General features: G+C 55.6%; 1 protein-coding gene across 4 annotated transcripts in view; it reads left to right on the top strand.

Annotated features, from left to right (window-relative positions):
• KCNIP3 (potassium voltage-gated channel interacting protein 3) overlaps nucleotides 1–21,192 on the top strand; it is a 61,516-nt gene that overhangs the window by 20,210 nt on the left and 20,114 nt on the right. Inside the window, exon 1 of one of the 4 annotated variants that reach the window (XM_036436084.2) lies at nucleotides 20,458–20,947. The exons of the other annotated variants lie outside the window; for them this stretch is intronic. Within the exon in view, the coding sequence (XP_036291977.1) occupies nucleotides 20,845–20,947 (103 nt within the window). The 5' untranslated portion in view covers nucleotides 20,458–20,844. Of the gene's footprint in view, nucleotides 1–20,457; nucleotides 20,948–21,192 lie in introns of those variants that run through there. 4 annotated transcript variants of the gene reach the window in all.

Below are 21,192 nucleotides of genomic sequence, written 5' to 3'. Positions count from 1 at the left end.
ACACAGGCATGGGCTTGCTGGCCCCTCCCCTTCCAGCCCCGGGGGACAGGGGACCGGGCACAGAGGGGGAGGGAGCGCGCTGGCTCTGGGCTGGCAGTATGGTGGGTGGGGAGGAGCCCCTGGGAGCGGGGAGCCAGGGGGCTGAGAGCAGGCTGAGTGTGAGCCCTGAGACGATGCTGAGAACACGCTGAGGCAGGAACACGCAGAGGAAGCTTGGCTCTCGGCACCGAGACCCTTCAGTCCGCTCTGGGGAGCTGGGCTCCTGCGCTGTGGATGGAGTTCGTGTGGACTCTGTGCTCACCTCCCAGGTCGGGGCGGCTCAAGGACTCCTTTTACTTGGGGATCCCCTCCCCATGACGGTCCCAGGCTTAGGGTTGGAGAAGGAAGGCAGAGTGTGGGCAGGGCCCGGGGTGTCCCCATGCCCCTCAGTTTGGGGACCAGGCCAGTGCCACTTCCGGAGCACATGATGCCCCGTGGCCTCATCCGTGGTGTGAAGGTGGCCCCTCCCCAGGTCGTCTCTCATGGAGGAGGATGGAGCTCAGAAGGTGGGTTGGGTCCGAGGGAGTGCTGCAGAAACACCCTCTGCCTCCATCACCATCGCTGGTGTCCATGTCCCTTCTCTGACCCTGGTGGCTTCTGGCCAGTGCTGCCAGTGGCCATTGCCCTTTGCCCTGACCTCCTGCTGATGTGGGTCCGACACCCCCCCCCCCCCGCCCCCCCCCCCCGCCCCGGGCCCTATATCCCTTCAGCTGCAGGGACATGTGCCCAAATCCCACAGGCATCCCAGCAGCCCCTCAACTGGATGGGTGAGGGCAGGAGGTAAACCCCCAGCACATAGCCTGCCCCTCCAAAGAAGCCCTCCCTCCACCTAACAACGTCCCTCTCCCCACCTTGGTGGGCCAAGGAGGGGTGGTCACCAAGTCTCTTTCCCAGGCCCTAAGGGTGTGACCTGCATGGCTGGTCTTGGCGTTGGGATCTTTGCCAAACTCAAGATGAAAAGTCTCACTTAACACCTGGAATCCACATCAAGACAGCCTGTCTTCAGGGCCATGCAGCCCATTCTGCCCAGGCCCCGGGCTCCCAGAGGGAGGCAGGCATAAGGCACAGGCAGGGAGGGGCCAGGAACAGAGAAAGGGGGCAGAGACGGAGGCGGCGGAGGCCCGAGATTACAGACACAGGTGGGCACAGCTGGCTTGAATTGTCAAAGCATCATTCCTGATGTGTTAAAAATAGAATTCTCCTGCAAATAGACTGTGTGTCAGCTTCTACTGAAGTCCTGGATGAGAGTATTTGGATTGGCTGTGGCTCGAGTGGCTGTTATTGGATTGACTGTTTGTGATGGGCTGTTCATGTTTCTTTTTCCCAGACTTGACTTTGGCTTAGGTTTTGGTTTGTTTGCGGAGGCTACCATGGCATTAGAGCTGCCTCAGTCCAAGGCCTCCTTGTTTAAATACTTGAACATAGCTCCGCATGAAGCAAATTCTTCTAACCTCTCTGGGCCTCAGTTTTCTCTTCTGTAAAATGGTCCAAAGAATAATGAGGTCATTATGAAGGTGGTTGCCAGATGTACATGAAAATCTCTGACTTGCACCTTCTCCACCTTCATCTCAGCGGGGTCCTATATGGGCTTCCTTTCTATTGGTGTGTGACTTGGGGCAAGTTACTTGGTCTGTCTGAACCTCCGTTTCCTCGCCCATGAAATGGATATCATGGAGGCTGGTTGTGAGGACTCTACCACCGTCCATAAAGGACCAGGGCAGTGTTTCCCTGGAGGTGTCAGTGGCAGAGCTGGAGGTAATGGGGATTATGGCGACCCTGAGAGAGGGCTTCCTCCTTTCTTTTCCTTTCCTGTGAAACTGGAGCTGGAGAGGGCCATCTTCAAGGTCAAGCATCATCTCTGAGTCTGTGACTTCTCCCCTTCCCACTCTTAACTGGTCACAAGGCCTGGGAGCTTGGGAAGCGTTTGTGGCTTCTGGACCCTGGGGTGGGGATGGGGGGCTGCCTTTGAGCCTCTGCCCCCTCCTGCCTCTTCCTGGCTTTTGCTTAGAGGTTTTTTCCAAATCCTGAGAGACGCTGTCCTTCCACCACTCAGAGCATCTCCCAAACCCGCCCAGGGCTTTGCTAACAAGGTGAAGTTCATTAACATGAGCAGCTTGACATCCTGCCTAGCGTTAATGGGGAAGCTGGGGTTCTCCAGACATATAATGGGCTGCTATGGCCCCACCCCTCCAGTGGCCTCTGCCCACCAGCCTCCCCTATTGCCTGCCAGCAAATGGCCAGATCAAAGGGGTAGGATAGGTGCGGACAGAGATGCAGACAGAGGGGCAGTGGGGAGGCTCACTGGTCACTGACTGGAAAGGTGGGTAAGGGAAGCCCCCAGAAAGGTGTTTGAGAGCCACCTGCCCAGACCCTGGTCCCTTGGGCCCCATTCCACCCTCCTGCCAAATTTGGTTCCCAGGTGGTGTGTGTGTGTGTATGAGTGTATGTGTGTGTGTATGTGCGTGTGTGTGTGTGTGTGTGTGTGCGTGCGTGTATGGTGTTACTGTTGCTGGGGGGCCCAGTCCCTGACCTCTGGCTCAGAGGGGGATTGGGGCTTTTTAATGTGTGTGTTTGGGGTTGTAGGGGAACAGAAATAGCTTCCAAATACTCTGATGGGAAGAAATATCTTTGTGCTATGCTCGGAGCTGCTCAGGGAAAATCCAGAACTTTGGTGACTGAGCAACTGGGGCTTGGGGCAGATTCTCAGGCTGCAAACCTGGTGCTCCTTGGCGGGCCCACTCCAGTCCTGTGGGCTCTTCCTCCTCACCTGCCAGCTAGTCTCTCTTGACAGGCATTCTCCCACCTTCCCACCAGGGGGCAGCAGGGACCAACATGTCTGCTACCTTGGACCATTTTCATCTTGAGCCACCAGCTCCGCATTTTCCCCACCCACCTCCCTTGCCTATGCACACCTTTGGCTGTCATCTCCCATCCTTGCATCCTGGCTCCTGAAGCCCTGAGCTAAGCCTAGGACAGTCTGGGACCCTCTTCCCAGCAGGCATCCCCTCCCCCTGCTGCCCATGAGTGCCTGCCCAGTTATGGGCTCTGTATGCCTTGGGGTGGCAGTGGTTCCTTCTAGAATCACCCTAGGGAGTGACACAGGAAGACTTTCCTTGCCGTCTTCCTCGGTGTGAATGAGGGACCGGCTTCGAGAGGGGCCGTGCCCACACCCTGGCTTGTGCCCTGCCGGGGGTGGGGCTATAATGACCTGAAACAAATGCTCCCTAATACAGCAGACCCGGCTGCTGACCACGGCCCCTTGGCCGGCAGTGGACTGGCTGTTGGACTGTCAACTAGTTTCTCAAGTTTTGGTGCATGTTCTGCTTCTCTTTGAAATGATGCCACAGAGAGAGAGAGAGCGAGCGCAGTTTTTTTGTTGTTTGTTTGTTTATTTTCTAGTGCCCTTGCATTGCAAACTAAAATTATAGCCTCTTCCAACTCTGGGGGAAATAGGAGGGGTGGCTGGAAGCCTTGGGACCACATCCGAAGCCCCTTGCCCTTCGAGGCTGGAAGGTCAGAAAGGAGCAGTGACAGGATGAGAGGCAGAGGCCAGGGACAGATAGGAAGGCAGGTGTCCTGCCTGGGCCTCAGCGACCACATTCTCCCCCATCTCCCTTCAGAGCAAGGTGTGGCCATCTGGTGGGGGTCCACGGGCCTGGGACCCCCTCTGCTCACCAAGAATTGTCCCTCCCAGAGAAGGACAAGCTGAGGACTGGCCTGAGCGGTGACCAGAATCTGGGGAGTGGAGGGGCGGGATCAAGGGGAGGATGGCTGAGGCTGCATAGGCCCCAGGACAGAGTGCAACGGAGAGTAGGCCAGTGGGCAACTGAGGGAGGAGGAATGAGGTAAAAGGCCGAGAGGAGCAACCAAGGAGCAGCCACCCAGGTGTACTGAGCTGCGGTCCCGCAGGAGGGGGAGCCCGGGAAGTCTGCAGCACCTACGTTTCCAGAAAGAAAAGAGAGAGAGCAGGAAGGAGGGCTCACGTGGGGCTCCCCCAGTCAGGCGGAGGCTGTCCCCCAAAAAACAGAGGATCTGCCGCAAAAGGGGAGTGAAGAGCCAGGGGCAGGTGGGGAGGGAGCTCAGCCTTGGGTGGAGGGTGAGGTTCCCCCCCCCCCCCGCCAGCTCTGCCCCGTGTACCATCACCCCGCAGATCACTCATCCACCTGTGAGCGTGGGGCGCATGCCAGGTGGCGGAAAGCATGGAGGGAGCATTCCTCATCTGTTCCTCCCTGCTCCTTCCTCATCCTCACTGTCCTCCCGGGAGGGCCTCTCCCTGGAGGGGCTCCTCCAGCGCATGCCCCACCCCAGAGGAGCCTCACAAAGGAGCCCTCTCCTGTCCCAGCCCCTGGGGGTCTTTCACCTGCTGCTCCTCAGCAGGAGGCTAGGTGGTCCTCCCTGCTCAGCACCTCTGCAGGGCTGTTGGTTCTCCCCCTTCAGACCGCTCAAACGTGGCCGCCTCCGAGCGCTTGCCCTGTGCTACCACCCAGGCCCGGCACGCACCGGGTGCTCGATCACATGGCACCTGACAAAGTCGCTCTCTCTTCTGGGATCCAAGCCACCTGCTCGCTGGCCCTGCAGCTTTTCCGCAAGGAGAACAAGCAGGACTTCGGGCTGCCCAGCGGGCCCAGTGCTAGGGACCCCGAGAATCAGAGCCTCTGCTGTTCACATCACACTGACCACACCCCCCTTGGCCTTGCACCTGGGGTCCCATCACCCCTTTGCATTTGGGAATCCCAGTCCAATGGCTCTGAGGTGACAGGCAGGCCCCCTGCCTGCCCTTTAAGGAAGTGTCTGCACATGCACACACGCACACACGCACACCCGCACACTCAGTATGCCTGGAAGCAGGTCGTTGTTTAGAGCCAGTTTGTGAGACTTCTGAGCACCTGCCAAGACAGAGTGAGGGGCCTCCCCAGGAGAGGGACCTGTGGGCAGAGTGGGTTCTGTGCATCCAGTGGTGCTGGGACCACAGCTCTGCCCTCTGTCAGGCCTCACTCAGGTCCTGCATGGTGGGCAGTTCCAGGAGCACCTGAGACTTAGGGAGCCGATGGTTTGTCCATCTTTGCACCCAACGCATATCCTGAGCCTGGCACAGACCAGGGCATAAGCCCCGCTGGAAAGGAAGAGGAGCCAGGGGCCTTCCTCTCCACTCTCTCCTCCTTGCAGGGCCCTATCTGACCCCACTCCCAACACAGCGGGGCCAGCACGGCCAAGCCTGAGCTGGGGTATTTGAGACCTGCTGCAGCCTGTGCTGGACAAACCTGGGGCTCCCCAAGCCCTGCACCCTCTGGGTGTAGTTTTTCCTTGCCCACCCCTGTCCCCCTCATCTTCCCCAGGCCCGGGAAAGTGGATCACATACATGGCAGACTCTACCCCGCCCCCAGCCCTGTGACTTGGACCTGCTGAGTTCTCATGGCACAAATGGGAAAACTGAGGCCTGGAAAGAGAATGGGAACTGTACAGGCACGGGTCTGGGGACTCCCAGGACAGTGCTCTTTCCTCTGCTCCCCACAGGTGCCTCAGCCTCAGCCCCTCAGTGTCTCAGCACTCTGAGGAGGGTGGAGGGCGCCCTGTGGGCGGCTGAGCTATGTCCAAGCATGGATCTCACAAGGGAAGTGTTGAGGGGAGTCTGTGGGGAGGCCAGAAGCCAAGTGCTGGCTTGGCTGTGTTCACTGTACATGCATGCATGTGTGTGTGTGTGTACATAAGCATGTGCATATGTATGTGCACACACTTACTGTCTGCAGGTCCTCTGTGACTGATGTGGCCTGTGAGATTGCCTGTTGGGTGAGGGTGGGGAGACCAGGTGCTGCTCTTGCAGCAACAGCCTCACCCACGATCAGAGGGTCCTTAGAGATGGCTGATTGGTCACTGGGGCAGCCTGGCTGGTACAGACCCCAGGGAGCCAGGATCTCAGGGTGGAGGGCTGCTGCGTGTAACATGGCGTGGCAGTCAACTCTTAGACATGTGTCCTTAGGCGTGTCAGCTGCTGGCTGGTGGGGGCTGAGCACCTTTTACTGGCCTGTGGAAAGAGGAGAGGGAGCCACGGAGAAGGGGGAAAGTGGAGATTGGGTGGAGGGCTCTAAATACAACCCAGAGGGCTCCCAGAAAGGGTGGGAGGGGCCTGGGCTGCAGCCTGGCTGAGCCACTTACCAGTGAGGTGACCTTGGGCAAGTCGCTTCACCCCTCGGAGCCTCTTCCTCTTCTGTGGGATGGGGGCGGAGCTGGTGGGGGGATGCTAGAACTCTCTTCTCTGGCTGCTGTGAGGAGGAAGTGAGACGCAGCCCTTAGCCGGGAGTGCCCACACCTGGTGAGTGCTCAGTGAATGCTCTGGCTCTGGCCCCAGGCTGAGCCTCACACTGGCCACCTCACACTGACAGGACTACTGTCAGAGCACCCACACCTGACGCTTAGGCTGGCTCTGTATTCCACCGAAGCAAGCTCTGGGCTAAGGCTTCGCCCCAGATGGCCTCACCGCCCACCCACTGGACGCAGGCCAGTGGGACCGGAATTTGCCGAGTGCCGCCTGGTGTACTCTGTGCACTGAGGTGGGTATTACCAGCCCATTTTACAGATGCGTCCTGAGGTCCAGGGAGGTTGAGCAGCCTCCCCAAGTGACCAAGCAGGAGGGCCTCTGGGTGTCTGACCGCAGAGCCCGGTCCTGCATGGAGCCCCTGCTTGTTGCTGCCAGCAGGGGCCATGGCAGGGGCCGAAGCTGCACCCCTCGGGCGGCCTGACGGGGAGTCTGTTGGGCAGGGACCCCTGCTAAGCTCGCACTGGAGCACAGTCACATAAGCTGAGTAAACCTCTGCAGCCATTATGGCGATTGATCGGTTCGATCCTGGGCGCTGCTGGGTAAGCCCTGCTTACTCATGTTTTCTTAAAAACAGCCTCTGCTCTCACATGGCATTAATAATTCAGCTCCTAATAGTCTCCAAGAGCAAACCTGAAAATGCCAGCTCAGGGCCTTTGTCTCTCTGCTCCTCCTCCTCCCTGCCTGCGGCCCTCACCCCCCTTCTGCTTCAGACCCAGGCCTCCATGCCCACCTGTGAGCACTCCCAGCGGGGCCGGGGCCGGCCTGGGGCATCTGGTGTTCCCCATAGCAGCAGCAGCAGCAGCAGGATGAGGAGGAGAAAGAAGGGGAGGGCCCGGAGAAATTGAGTTGCAGGGCTGAGGGGGGCGGGGAGGGAGTGGGGAGGACAAGGGGGCATCTTGAGGTGACAGGTGAAGCCCATCCTGATTGGGTCCTAGAGAGGGCCCAGGCCAGCAGTGCTGCTGCCGTGGGCTGGGGAGTGGGTGGAACACTCCTGGGTGTGAGCCTCCTATGCTGGGCCCCGTGGCTGTGGGTGCTCCCTGGTGTCCTCTGGGCCATCTTGAACAGGGGTGGTCTGGGAGGCTGCCCAGACTAGAGGCCCAGAGAGCACCACTGAGCCCCACTTCCCTTCTTCCTGGAGGGCACCCCCCCGTGACCAGGGTGCAGGGAAGAATCGCCTGAGCCCCCAGGCAGAGCGTCTCCCGTGAAATCCTCATGGCCAAGCAGGCCAGGCTGATGGAGGTGGACCCCATGGCAGCAAGGAGGGACCAGTATGTGGTGGTCTGTCCTGGGCCAGCAGCCACCTCTGCAGAGGACTACTGGGCCAGGGCACAGGGCTGTGGCCCCCAATCTTGGTCTGGCATGGTCCCATGGAAACTTCTGGAACTCCTCTTCCCTCCAGCCTCAAGCCAGGCCGCGAGCACCCAGTGGTACGTTTACTCAACAAGCAGTGGGGTGTCTGCCAGGTGCTGCCCTGGGCCCTGGGGACGCCGCAGGGAACTGGACAAATGAAAACCCTCTAGAGGGCACAGCCTGTCACAGGAGATGGGTAATAAATGACATGTTAGAAAGGCTATTAGAAACGGCGGCAGAAATCACACAGGGAGGGGTTCGGAGGGAAGGTGAATAAAGACCTGAGGGGAGGGCGAGCCAAAGGGAACCTTTCCGGGCAGAGATGGGTGAGCTGGCATGTCTAGGGGCAGGGAGGAGGCCCAGGTGGAGATGCCCCATGTGGAGAAGGGCCTGGGGGCGCCGGGGGGCCTCAGCTGCTCCTGGCAGTGAGACAGGACCCAGGGTCTAACGTTGGGCCAGGAGCTGCCTACCGCCTGGGCTGCCCCCGTGGCTGCTGGCAGAGGGGAAGCCTCAGGCCCCAGGGCTAAAGGGGTGGTAGGAAGCAGGAGGGCCTAGTGGCCTTTGAAGTGGAGCTGACAGGATTAGCTGATGGCAGGAACATCAGGGGCAAGAGAAGGAGAGAAGCTGAGGCTCACGTGGGTGAGTGTTGGGTCCCGAGCACCCAGAGGTCTGGGCAGGCGGGCGGTTATTTACTGTGAGAGCCTGGAGGAGCAGCGTGGCTGGGGGAGGAGCAGCGGGCATGGGGGAGGAGCCTGGTTAGATGTAAGGCATCTGCTGGCGTCCTAGTGAGTATTAAGCAGCTGGGATTGAGGGAGGCTGGACTGCAGAGAACATTGGGAGCCTTTGCACATAGACAGATTTAAAGCCAAAAGACCGGACGGAGTGAAGGTCTCCGGCTCTTGTCCCCTGCCCTTAGCTCACCCCCTGTCCTCTACGGCAGGTTTCTATTGTTTATTCCACCCAGAAGGGCACCTCCATCCTGTTCTAACTACTGGCTGGGCTGGGTGAGGGCCCGCAGCACTTCACATTCGTTTGAGCTGGAGGTGGGCCCTGGCTCAGCCCGGCCAGTGAGACCTGCCCAGGTCTTCTGACAGAGAGCAGTCCCATGTCTGGAGGGGAGAGGCTGTGACACGCAGGCCTGACACTGGTAGCCAAGTGTCACGCCACGTGAAGGAAATTTGGGGAGAGTGAGGCTGACATGCTGAGTAGGAGTGCGAGAAGTGAGAACACTGAGCTCACGCTTCTGATAATTTCAATCTCCTTCTCTTCCTGTGGTTTGGTTTAAGGGACAACAAATCCCTCTGCCTGAGCAAGGTGAACCCAGGCACCCTAACATAGCACCTCAGCAGGCAGATGGTGAGGGGCGTGTGGACAGGACAACAGGGAGGCCAGCACACACCTTGCCTGGGCAAGTGTCACCTTCAGGAGAATTTGCTGCACACCACTGAGATTGGGGTTAGCAAGTTGGAGCTCTGGCAGCTACTCAACACGCATTTGGAGAGTACACGTGTTAGGAGAGTACACGTGTTAGGAGAATACATATGTTAGGAGATTGGGCCAAGGCCGCGCCATGTACATCTGCTTCAGCTCTTCCATGGAGGAGAGGAAAAAACAACCAGAAGAATGAAGAAGCAGTGCCTGCAGTGGGCCAGAAGTTACTAAGAACCCCCAGAAGGGTCTCACACCAAAGGAGGACGCTTGCACAAGTGCTGATTGGGAAGTTTTCAGATTCGGAGGGAGTGAACAGAGCAGGTGGGGTGCTGAAGCAGGGTCCCTGGCGAGAGGCTGCCCCACTGCCCATCTGTGCATGAAGGTGCCCGCTGCAGACCAGAGCTAACAGGGCATGCAGACCTGAGCGGCATGGCAGGGCCCGGCTGGCTGGCTATGCCCAAGAAGCACCGGGCACCTTGTCCCAGAGGAGAGTGATGAGCGTAACCCATACTTTGCACCACCACTCCCTTCACATGCAAACATAGATGCGTGCCTGAGAGCCATCCGGCTGAGGTAACAACACTGAAGAAATGGAATGAAGGGTAAACAGCAAATCACAGTTACTAAGACAAGCAAAAGGAAGTCTAGGCTAGAATACCTAAACTATTATTCTCAGAGAGCCCCAAGGATTTTATATGCAGACAAAGACTCAACAACCTTGGATGTGAAGGCATAATTGCTGAAGCGTAGAAAATGTAATCGACGGTGTGAACATCAGAACCATCCCCCTAGAAGACACATTAGTGAGTTTGCCTCTTTGATCTAAAAGCAGCTCCAGAAAGCAGGCACCAAGGGAGCAGAGCATAGGACATGGTCATTCAGAGAAAAAGTGTGTCATGTCCTTGAACCTTCCCAGCGATGCAGTGAGGAAGCCGCACTTGATACCTTGCCCAGGCCCACAGCCAGGAGGAGGGTCTGCTGAGGGCCTGCCCGACTGGGAGCTGGGGTCACAGAACTAAGACAAGCTGTGCAGTCACTGAAGCTCACATGGCAGATGGATGTAAACGTGTCAGTGGGAGGGATTCTGTGGGGGAATGCCTGTGAGAGGCGCCAGTCGGGTGCTGTGCACATTTTGAGGACAGGGTGCTGGGTAAGAGCCTGCTGGCTTGGGAATCAGTCAGACCTGGGTCCTTAACCCCCATCTGCCTTTCTTTTTGTGACATTGGGAAGGCTTTCTGCTCCTCTGGGTCTTGTCCTCATCTGCTCAGTAGGAATCCTGACGACACCCCGGGCTGCTTCCCAGTTTCAGGGACTCAAGGAGATGATAGACATGGACCTGAGTGTACGAACACGGGACCCCCTGCCTCGTGGAGACTCTGTCACCAGGTCCCCGTCTCCTTGCTGCTTCTCGCTCTGTTAAGTGGGCAGCTGTACACTTAGCTTTTCATACATGACTTAGAAAGGTGGGCTGCACACTCGGCTCTTCCAGACGTGTGACGAGGAGAGACCAGAGTGATCACTTTAGGGGAGTCCTGGGCAGCACAGTCTACCAGTCCTGCTCCCTGGACCCTGGACCCTTGTGTACAGCACAGGGCAGCCCCTCCCTCCTGCTGCTGGGTTGGGGTGGGGCTGTGGGTGTTACTCCCTTTCAAGCTATTGCAGGCTTTAGATGACCCGGTCCAGGCCAAGGGAGGGCTGAGGAAGGAGTCTTGGCCAAGGCACTGAGCAGCTGGGCTCTTGTCCCCACTGTGCCACTGTGTGACTTTACAGCCCCGTCATCTGGGAAGTGGCAGGTGGCAGGAAGGCAGCCTCTCCCACCAGCTAATGTGACTATGCTGCGGCCAGTGCAGCCCTTTCCAAGGGAAAGGAAGGAAGGGAGGGAAGGGAAGGAAAGAGAAGAGGAGGGGAGGGGAGAGAAGGGAAGGGAAGAGAAGAGGATGGAAGGGAAAAGAAAGGAAGGGAAGGGGAGGGAAGAGAAGGGGAGAAGAAGGAAGGGAAGGAAAGAGAAGGGGAGGAGAGGGAAGGAAAGAAAAGGGAAAGGGAAGGAAGGGAAGGATAGAAAAGGGAAGGGAAGAAAAGGAAAGGGAAAAGGAAAAGAAAAGGAAAGGGAAAAGGGAAGGGAAAGGGAAGGGAAGGGAAGGAAGGGAAGGGAATCTCCATTGCCCTTGAAATAAAGTCTGAACTCTCAGCTTGAACTCTGGCCTTGCCTGGCCCTGTCCTCCCCACCCACCTCACCCCAGCTCTTCGTGGTCCATTATGCGGGCTCACATTCAGTCCCTGCCCCAGCCCACCCCTGCTCATGCCATGTCATTCTTTGCCATCCTGGAGCTACAGAGCCTGGTCCATCTGCCCCAGATCCTCCTCACACCTCCTCTGCCTTCAGACCAGGGCCCTGAGCCTGGAGTGGGACCTCCTCTGATGGTGTCTCCTGCTGCAGTCTTTGCTCTGCCCTGTCCCAGCTCTTTTGTGGTCTGTCTCCCTATCTAGAGTGCAAGCTCCTTGTGCAGGGCCTCAGCTGCCACATGAGTGCTGTGTCTGCGGCACCGAGCAGACACTCAGCAGAAGGTGTCAGCGGAGTAACGCACGAATGCCCTTGGCCTCCTCCGACTCTAAGTCTTACACCTCTCCTCATGGAAGGAAGATTCAAAGACCATGTTTCCTCCTCTGGGTCCAGCTAACAGACTCCTCTGGGCCCCGCCCCCTCTGTGAAGGCCTCACAAGTGCCCGCCCTCACAACAGGGATGCTGGGCATCTCCAAGGAGTTTTCAGCACAGACGCTCAGATTAGAGTCCCAGCGCTTCCGGAAAGTGGTGGGTGGAGCATGTCCTGTGGTCCCTGTTCTTCGCAGCTGTGACTGGGGATGTTGATGGGAATGTTGTGAGGATCAAATGATGATATGCATGTGAGTGCCTAGGGGAGTGGCTGGCATCTAGTGAGCACTCAGTAAACGGAGCTACTACTATTACTATTATTATTTGCCAGACCCCTCGCTTTTCTGAGCTCAGGGAGAAGGATGAACTGGCGAGGCCCCCAGCCTGTGGGCGGCCACGGTGGGACTCAGATCCAGGACCTCCAGCTCCCAGGCCAGGACTCTGCTTCTCCCTCTGCTCTCCATCTCCCACCCCCGGGCTTTGATTCCCAAGTCACTAAGTTGCCTCCAGCTGACGCAGGGCATCTGTAATAACCTCCCTGAGGCCACCGCAGAGGCTGAGATACTGGCACCACCTGTCCATGATGGAAATTCCCCAAGACACTGGGGGCCCTCAGCTCAAGTTCAAACAAAGAAATGCTTATGTCCAGACCGACAGCAAGAAAGGGACTTGGGAGCACTTAGCGTCAGTGTCATAAAACATGAGGATTGATAACTCCGTGGACTGGGGCGCCTGCCAGGGGAACCAGCACACACTGGGCTGCCAGCGATACTTCCTATTATCTGTGCGCAGGTCCCAGCCAGGATTCAGGGGGACATTAAGGTAGCACGACACCAGGTAACATGTGCATGGAGGGCCTCCCAACCCCCGTGTACAGAGCACGCCCACAGGCATGAGTGCCCCTGATTCCCACAGTACCACCACGAGAGGGGGCAGGTCAAGGTGAAGGAATGCCCCCACTTTTGAGATGAGGAAATCGAGGCAGAAGGAGGGGAGAAGCAATGTAGCTTAGGTCACATAGCCCTGGATCTTCTGACTCACTATTACCCAGTCCTCTTGCAAACAGAGAGGTGGGAAAGCCCAGTTCTGGTCAAGAACATAAATTTATCCAAAGGGGCTCATGGACACTGTGCAAACGCTAGGCTCTGAAGTTGCTGAGAAGAGCCACAGTTGGCCTTATCCAGTTTCGCCAGGCTGGGGCTGGTTGGTTTCCCTGGGCTGGAGACGAGATGAAAAGTTCCACATGAGAGAGGGATTGGGGATCCTTGCATCACCTGTTCAATATTACTAGCCTCTTGTAACCCTCTGGAACAATAGATGGGGGTTCGGCTATGCTCTGTGTGGGGATGGAGACAGGAAGACTGACCTTTTCTCCTGACCAAGGGGGCACCAAACAGGTGGCTGGGCAATCCAGAGAGTGTTCCCATAAGTCGGCAGTGACACCTGGAGACCTGTCCTCATGGCCAGTAGCTCAGTCCTCTCATGGCTTCCAAGCCTTTCCAGGTGTGAGAACCAAGTGAACGAGAACTCTTAAATTAAGGAGCATGAAGGTGTTTATCTTCCAGAGACCACTGGCTCACGATTTCTGTGAGGGTGAAAGGCTTTTCCAGAAGCTGTTTCTGACATGGGAGACTTCTCTCTTTAGTACTTCTTGAGGAATGTGTCTACAGATGACTGTTTTCTTAGTTTTTGCTTACTTGGAATGTCCTAATTTATACCTCCTCAGGACCACCCAGGAACTGGCACCAAGGGAATCCAATTTTCCTTATGGTATTGCTGAAGCCCTCCAATTCAACAGACCCCTGGAGGCCACACAGAACCCATCAATATATTCTCTGCTCTGGCCCAACTTCAGATGAAATGTGGGAGGGTTATGGCTACAAGTAACAGAAAACCTCCATTCCTTTAGCTTCAATGATAAGGAAATGTACCCTGTCACACCCAAGTCCAGCAGGAGGTGGCTCCAGGAGCAATCAACTCTGACCAGCAGTATCATTACTGACCTACGTTCTTGTATCTACACTGCAGCAACCTTAACCCCAGCCTGCTCCCCTCGTGATCACAAGATCGATGCCTAGTGCCAGACATCACGTCCCAACACGACAATGTCCCAGGAAAGCAAAAGGTCCTTCATGTACGTCTGGGATGCTTTCTCTCACCAGCTTGCCAGGTCCCCTGAGCTCACTGTGTGACAGGCAGGTAATGCCACCAAGTGACCCATTTTGCAAGAAGGAAAAGAAGGCTTGGAGAGATGGTGTGCCTTGGCTAACTCTGCCAACAGGTTAGGGTTGGACTAGACACTCTGCCTGGTTCTCCTGGACACCAGTCCAGAAGTCTTGCTGGTGACATCAGTACAGCCTCTGCTGAAATAATTTGGGGAAAGGCATCATCAGACATCCCATTATTTCTTTTTAAATATTTATACAAGGAAGGTAATGCCAGTACCTTTGGGAAGCTTATAATCTAGTGAGAAGAGCAGAAACAAATAAATGAACATACAAGTAAATGTCTAAGTTCACATTTGTGAAAACTTAGATGGAAAGGGGTGGGGCCATGATAGAGATTAACTAGAAGGAGGAGGTCAGGGAAGACACCACTTGCAGAAGTAATATTAATTGAGACCCAATGGATGAGTTTGGTGTAAAGGAGGAGGAAACCTGGCTGGTGCTGCTCAGCGATTGAGCATCAACCCACAAATCAGGAGGTAACAATTCAATTCCTGGTCAGGGAACATCCCCAGGTTTCAGGCTCAATCTCCAGTAGGAAACATGCAGATGGCAGTTGATCAATGATTCAGAGGAGGAGAAAGGAGAGCATACAAGCTCAGGGAAGAGTGTGCGCAGAGATCTGGAAGTGAGAGTCCTGGGCTCGCTCAGGTGGTTGCAAATGTGGCTGGGTTCATGTGGTCTAGGGAGAGAGAGTGGAGGGGCCAGACTACATGGGTCTGGAAGGTAAGACTGCTATTGAAGTAAAATCATAGGCTCTGGAACTGGACTTCTTGGATTTAAATCCTGAAGCTGTGGTTTAACAGCATTGTGCCCTTAAGCAAACCATCAACCACATGGTGCTTCCATTTCTGCCTCTTATCAAGTCTCTACCTTATCCGGAGCTATGAGAAATGGAGATGATTGTGTTGAAGTGCCTCATGCATAATAAGCATAATAAGTACTTGGTAGATGTCAGCTGCTGTATGGGCCTTGTTAAGGATTTTGCTCTTTGTTCTGTGAGTAATGGGGGGACCCCCTTGAATGCAAGAAACAGCAATCCAACTCACTGGCTTGAGAAAAAATAGGGGGATTTATTAGCTCATATAATTAAAAAAAATAGAGGTTTATTTATTTATTTTAATCTTCACCTGAGAAGATTTCTTCTATTGATTTTCAGAGAGACTGGAAGAGAGGAATGATGAGAGAGAGAGAGAGAGAGAGAGAGAGAGAGAGAGAGAGAGAGAGAGAGAGAGAGAGAGATGAGACACATTGATTAGCTGCCTCCTGCATGCACCCTGACCAGGGCCAGGAATTGAACTTGCAACCCAGGTACATGTCCTTGACCAGGAATCAAACACACAACCTTTGGATCTGTGAGCCGACATTCTATCTCCTAGGCCACACTGGCCAACCAGGGCTAAAATATATAGGTTTATATGTGTCGTCAGGCTTGGCTGGATCCAGGCACATAGCACTCTCTCTCCACTGTTGGCTCTGCTTTCCAGTGAGGTGACTACATTCTCAGGCTCCCTGTCACAGGTGGCAGGGTGGCCACTTAGCTACCATATGAAAGAGATTGACTCTTTCCTGCTTGTCTCAGGACCAGTCTCGTGGAGGTCTCTCATTGTCTTAGTTCCTATCTGGTGCCCTGAGCCAGTCACCATGGCAGTGGAGAAGGGAAGTGGAGTAAGAAAAGAGTAATTGATGCTGAGCAGCCAGTTATATCTCCAAAGGTTCAAGGACACTGGCCTAGGTTGGCAGGGTATTCTAAAAGGAAATTGAGGTGCTGGTCCAAATCAGGAAGAGGCAGGTGGAGCAGGCAGCCACAGGCAGTGTTGAGTCAGAGAGATACTGGATGTTTTACACAGGGAGGGATAGACAGGGTCTGATGCCCCTGAGATGACCTGTCCACTGAATGCTGAATGGACAAGATAGGAGGAGGGCAGAGTAGAGGTGGGAAGAGGCATTGGGGATCAATGTCACAGTCTGGGAGAGAGGTGTGTTGGTGTGGCCAGGCTAGTGGGAGTGGAGCAGAGATGGATGAGAAAGAAGCACAGAGCCAGAGCTTGGTGAGAGACTAGGGAGGAGTGGGGACAGGTGGATTGTAGCCAAGAGCCAGGATTTGGCCCAAGCAGCTGAGGCAGGGGGCTTCGGGGAGGGGAAGGTTGTGGGAGGGTTGATTTGAGGGGAAAAGTGAGATTTCATCTTTAGATGCCCTGCATTTGAGTAGCCCTGAAAAATCCATGGGCAGGAGTCCAGGAGGCATGTTTTTGGGATATACTTGCCCCTGATTCTTATAAAATACTAGTGGCCCAGTGCAGGAATTCATGCACATTGAAAGGAAATTAATTAGAATAAATATTTTATATCGCTATTCACCCTTTCTCTATAATAGAAGTGTCAACTAAATTCACAACCAACAATGACAGATCAAAACACAGGCGTTCAATTGGTGCCAGCAAGGGCTTTATATCTATTGTGCATGCATGAGTCAACTTAGCCTTTTATATATATATATATATATATATATATATATATATATATGATAAACTTGCTTAATTAGAGCCACTTTCTTTATATATATATATATATATATATATATATATATATATATATATATATATATAAAATTGATTTTTCACAGAGAGGAAGAGAGAGAGAGATAGAGAGTCAGAAACACTGATGAGAGAGCATCATCAATCAGCTGCCTCTTGCACACCCCCTACTGGGGATGTGCCCGCAACCAAGGTACATGCCCTTGACCAGAATCGAACCTGGGACCTTACAGTCCGCAGGCCAATGCTCTATCCACTGAGCCAAACCAGTTTCGGCTAGACCCACTTTCTGATGTAGCTAAACTTTTTCCAGCCCAATGAAGCACCCCAACTTCTCTTTCAGGTAATTGTCAGAAACACAGCAGTAAATATCAACATGAAGCAAATTATTATTGTAGAGCATGCAGGGAGACAAAGAGTAAAATATTTCACTGCAGCAGTGTTTGACTATATTCTGTGCAGTGAGGAAACCTGAAGTCATTTTCAAAGTCCACCATTTCTTCTTTTCAGTCAGGTCAAGTTTCTAAGCTTTCTAAATCTTTGTTTTCTAGCTAATGAAAAGAAAATAAGATTCCACCGAGTCTCCTATCTACCTACTCAGGGACTTCTGTGAGGATCAAATGAGATGAGGCATAAGAAAAATGCTTCACATACATTTGGTTAAAGTGTAAAATGTTTCCACCTGGCTATAAAGCAAGGCATGTTCCTGAGCTGAAGAAACTGCAAGGAAGCTAGTTGTCACCAGGGAGAGGAAGCCAGGCATTGCTATTACCCGGATGGATGCTTAACATATTAGCCTTTTATATTTATAGATAAGAAGGATAAATAAATTGAATAATGGCTGTTCAGCCCAGTAGAATGCATGGGAACCAAGGGAAACCTTTGCTCAGGAACAACTTACTGAGCTATTTGCAGGGAATGTGTTTCTGGAACAATATCTGCCTGGTCTAGTCCCTCCCTTAAGAGTAAAAACCTCCTAGGGAGCTAGGTGGCCAGGACCAGTAGGGTGGGGGCATGCAATGAATCTTAGTCCAATAGATGGATTCCACTCCCCAGGAGTTGACATGCAGCTGTGGTTATTTATGAGAAGCGTGGTGACATGGAAGACTTCTGGACAAACAGCCAAAACTCAATGCAGAATAGCATGGCCAGGCAGCAGAGGCCTTGGGGTCTCTGAGGAGAAGGGGGTTAACACAGTGCTGGTGTGATCTGGGGTGGCTTCCTGCTGACAGAACTGGAGTGACATCATCAGTGTGCCAGACAAAAGGAAGACCATGAGCTCAGGCAGGGGGTGTAAGCCTAGGTGTGGAGTGTGCCTTATCCTGCCCATAGCTGTTGGGTCTCTAAGAACTTTCTAAGTTAGATCAAGACACCAGGGCCTCTCTGGGCTTCCCAGACATCCTGAGATCTTCAAGTGCCAGCTCGCCCCAGCTTTCCCACTCAGCTGAGGAAGAGTGAGCTGCTCCCTACTCAGGGGCCTTCACCTTTCCCTACCTCTGTCTGTGGTAGCCCTCAGCACCCTGACCTGCAGAGATTTCTCTGTGCCCCTCCTCTTAGCCCACTCCTTCCCCAAGGCAGGGAACTGGCCAGGAGACTGTCATACTCTCTGCCACAGGAGGCCCTGGGGGTCGTGGGGAGGGATGAATGCATGCCAGGGCAAATGGACCCTGGTAGGGGAGCCAGAGGTGTCTGGGGAAGCCCTGGCTGGGCACTTCTTGCATGTGGGGTGCCCCTGGGCCCCGGGGGCTTGTCTGTGCCTGCCTCCCCCTCCAGATCTAAGGGAGAAGCCAGTGTGACAGAGCCACCAGCCCAGCCTCAGTGGACTGGGACTGGCCTCAGAGCTGGCAGGCCCCAAGCTAGTGAGTGAGCAGGGAGTCAGCTTCCATCCATTAGGCCCACAGCCCGGCAGCCGATGCTGAGCGGACGTTCTGCTCTTGGCCCTGCTATCTACTTAGGCATCGTTAATATTTTACGCTGCAGAGCCAAGGGATCAATGTCTTGTTTATAGCTCAGTGTTTATGGGCAGCCATTGGAGCTTTCATAGGGAAGATGTGCAGGAGCACCGGGGAAACTGAGGCAGGAGAGCAGGGCTGGGAAAGCCCGAAGAGGACCCCAAGATGGCGTCCTTTGCTTGCTTGGTTCTGTCCTCTCACCACTCACATCTGGCTCCCTGGACACACCCAGCTTCCGAACACACCTTAAAGGGCCATGCTGGCCCCTTCGGCCCCACCCAGCGAGGCTCTCACTTTGGAGACTTTCACACACACTAGTAACTTGCCTGGTCCCACACGTTAGCCTCTCTGCTTACACTGCCTTTGGCCATTGGAGACTCATTGCATCCCACTGCAATGGAATGGAAAACTGTGTTTACGGTGCTTTAAAAATGTCTCCAACAACTCAGACTGTTAACTAGTGCAGCGTTTTTCAACCGCTGTTCTGCGGCACACTAGTGTGCCGCGAGATGTTGCCTGGTGTGCCGTAGGTGCAGACAAGACAAGAATTTTATAATTTTTCACTATTTTGTTTACTTAATATTTCATAATAAAGTAATTATAAAATACTTTGTGTTTATTTGATTCCTATTCAAGAGAATTACTTTATATATAGTCAATATAGGCACACAGTTAAATTTTTTAACATTTTCTAATGGTGGTGTGCCTCGTGATTTTTTTCATGAAACAAGTGTGCCTTTGCCCAAAAAAGGTTGAAAAACACTGAACTAGTGTTAAATCCTGAGGTTGAACTGCTCGGCCCAAAGTGAGGCGCTGAGCAGCCTCCTCCCCTTCCGTTTCCACAGAAGCTGCACCCGTATCCTCACTCTAATCCACGCTCTAGGTCCCGCTTTCCTCCTCTGCACAACAGGGGAAAAGAAATGCCTCCTGGGGGAGCCCTCGAGGGTGACAAGTAACCCTAGCGAGTTGGCTCCTGTCGCTAGCTCCAGGGGGCCCTCCGCGCACAGCTCTGTGCTGGGACACAAGTACCCGCTCAGGGTTTGTGATGACAGAATGAATGCGTTGCAGAGATTCCCTAAGTGGGAGTTGCGATTGTTCAGGTCCCAGATGCAAACAGGGTTCACGCTCCTGGGCGTGGACCGGGTCCGGGTTTCCCTCCACGAGGGTTCGGGGAGGACAGAACTTGTCCGCAGCGCCGTGCGCGCCTCGGTCCTTAAGCCCAGGATGGAGCGCAGCGCCCACCGGAGGAGCAGAGAGGAGCGGCTCCAGCTCCTTGTCTCCGGGATCCCGGGTTCCGCCCTGCCACGCCCCTCATCTCCCCTCCTTTTCTCCTTCCTTTCTGCCGCGTTTCTTTCCCACCTAGTGCCCGGGCAGGAATAAAGGCAATCAACAAACTAACTGCCCTCTCTGCCCGGCCCGCGCGGAGCGCTCGGCACGCACTTCGCTCTTCCCCGCAGTTGGGAAGGCAACAGGCCCTCCCAGAGGAGCTGAGGTTCCGCAGCTAAGGCAGGACTTGAACTCAGCTTCGCGGACTCTGGTGCCAAAAGTCCACACGACCTCTTAAAGCCCCGAGCGCACCCGGGTTTCCAGAACTGAAGAATTTTGGAGACCGGGGTCAAGTTTAATCTCCGGCTGAGGGCTGAACTATGGAAAACCCCGGGCCGGTGGGCTCCCGGATCCTTCGAAGGCCAACTCCGTGCGGCGGCGGCGGCGGCCAGCCTGCGCACCTCATCCCGGAGGGGGAAGCCTCGCCTCCAGGCAGCGGTGCTGCGCTCTTGCTTCCCAGTCCCTCCCTGCTCCGGAGGGGGAACCACCCGGCCCGCGGCCTCCCGGGGCTGGCGGGGAAGCGGTGGCCCGGAGCCAGGCTCTGTCCGGGGCTGAACCTCTCGGGGCGGGGCCGCCTCCCCCCGCCCTTCCCGGCGCGGTGGGGGGGCCTGAGGGGACGCCTCCAGGGTGGTCGCCACGCCCAGGCCAATGAGCTTGCGGGAGCCGCGATGGAGGCTGGGTGCCCAGGAGGGCCGGGACCCTCGCATACCTGCTGCCGCTGGGCCGGAGAGGGGGAAGAGGCGCGGCGCCTGTGCGGGGCATGGAGGCGCCTCTGGCCCGCGCCGCCGCCGCCGCGCCTCAAAGTTTGCCGACTGACTCAGAAAGTTGCGCCCCGGATCGGCCGCCGCGCTGCGTCGCATCTCCGGGCCGGGCCCAGCTCGCCGCCGCCGCCCTGTGCGGGGCCCCGGCCCCGCAGACACCCGCAGCCCCGCCTGCTGGGGGCATGTGAGCCGCAGCCTCCCCCAGAGCCGGCGGGCGACACCGGCCCGGCGCCTCGGAGGCAGCGCGCGGGCCGCCATGGGCATCCAGGGCATGGAGCTGTGCGCCATGGCCGTGGTGGTGCTGCTGTTCATCGCCGTGCTCAAGCAGTTCGGCATCCTGGAGCCCATCTCCATGGAAGGTACCGTGTGCTCCCGGCCCGCTGCCCTGGGCCAGGGCCGGCGTCCGTGGGGAGGGAGCCGCACGCCTCCGGTTGGGCACGCCTAGCTCCGCCGCCCGGCCGCCTCCCGGCTCTGGGGCGCTGGCCTGGGGCTAAGGGGTCAGAGAGGTCTTGGGCCAGAGTGGCCTCCAAGGGAACGGAACCGCGGGGCTTAAGGTGGGTGTGAGCGGGATGCCAGGTGGCACCCTGAGCCGCAGCCCCGGCCG

This window comes from Pipistrellus kuhlii, unplaced genomic scaffold (assembly GCF_014108245.1).
Source record: "Pipistrellus kuhlii isolate mPipKuh1 unplaced genomic scaffold, mPipKuh1.p scaffold_m20_p_13, whole genome shotgun sequence".
Taxonomy (NCBI): domain Eukaryota; kingdom Metazoa; phylum Chordata; class Mammalia; order Chiroptera; family Vespertilionidae; genus Pipistrellus; species Pipistrellus kuhlii.
The sequence above is the reverse complement of the archived record's forward strand: the minus strand, read 5'-3'. Positions and strand labels throughout refer to the sequence as shown.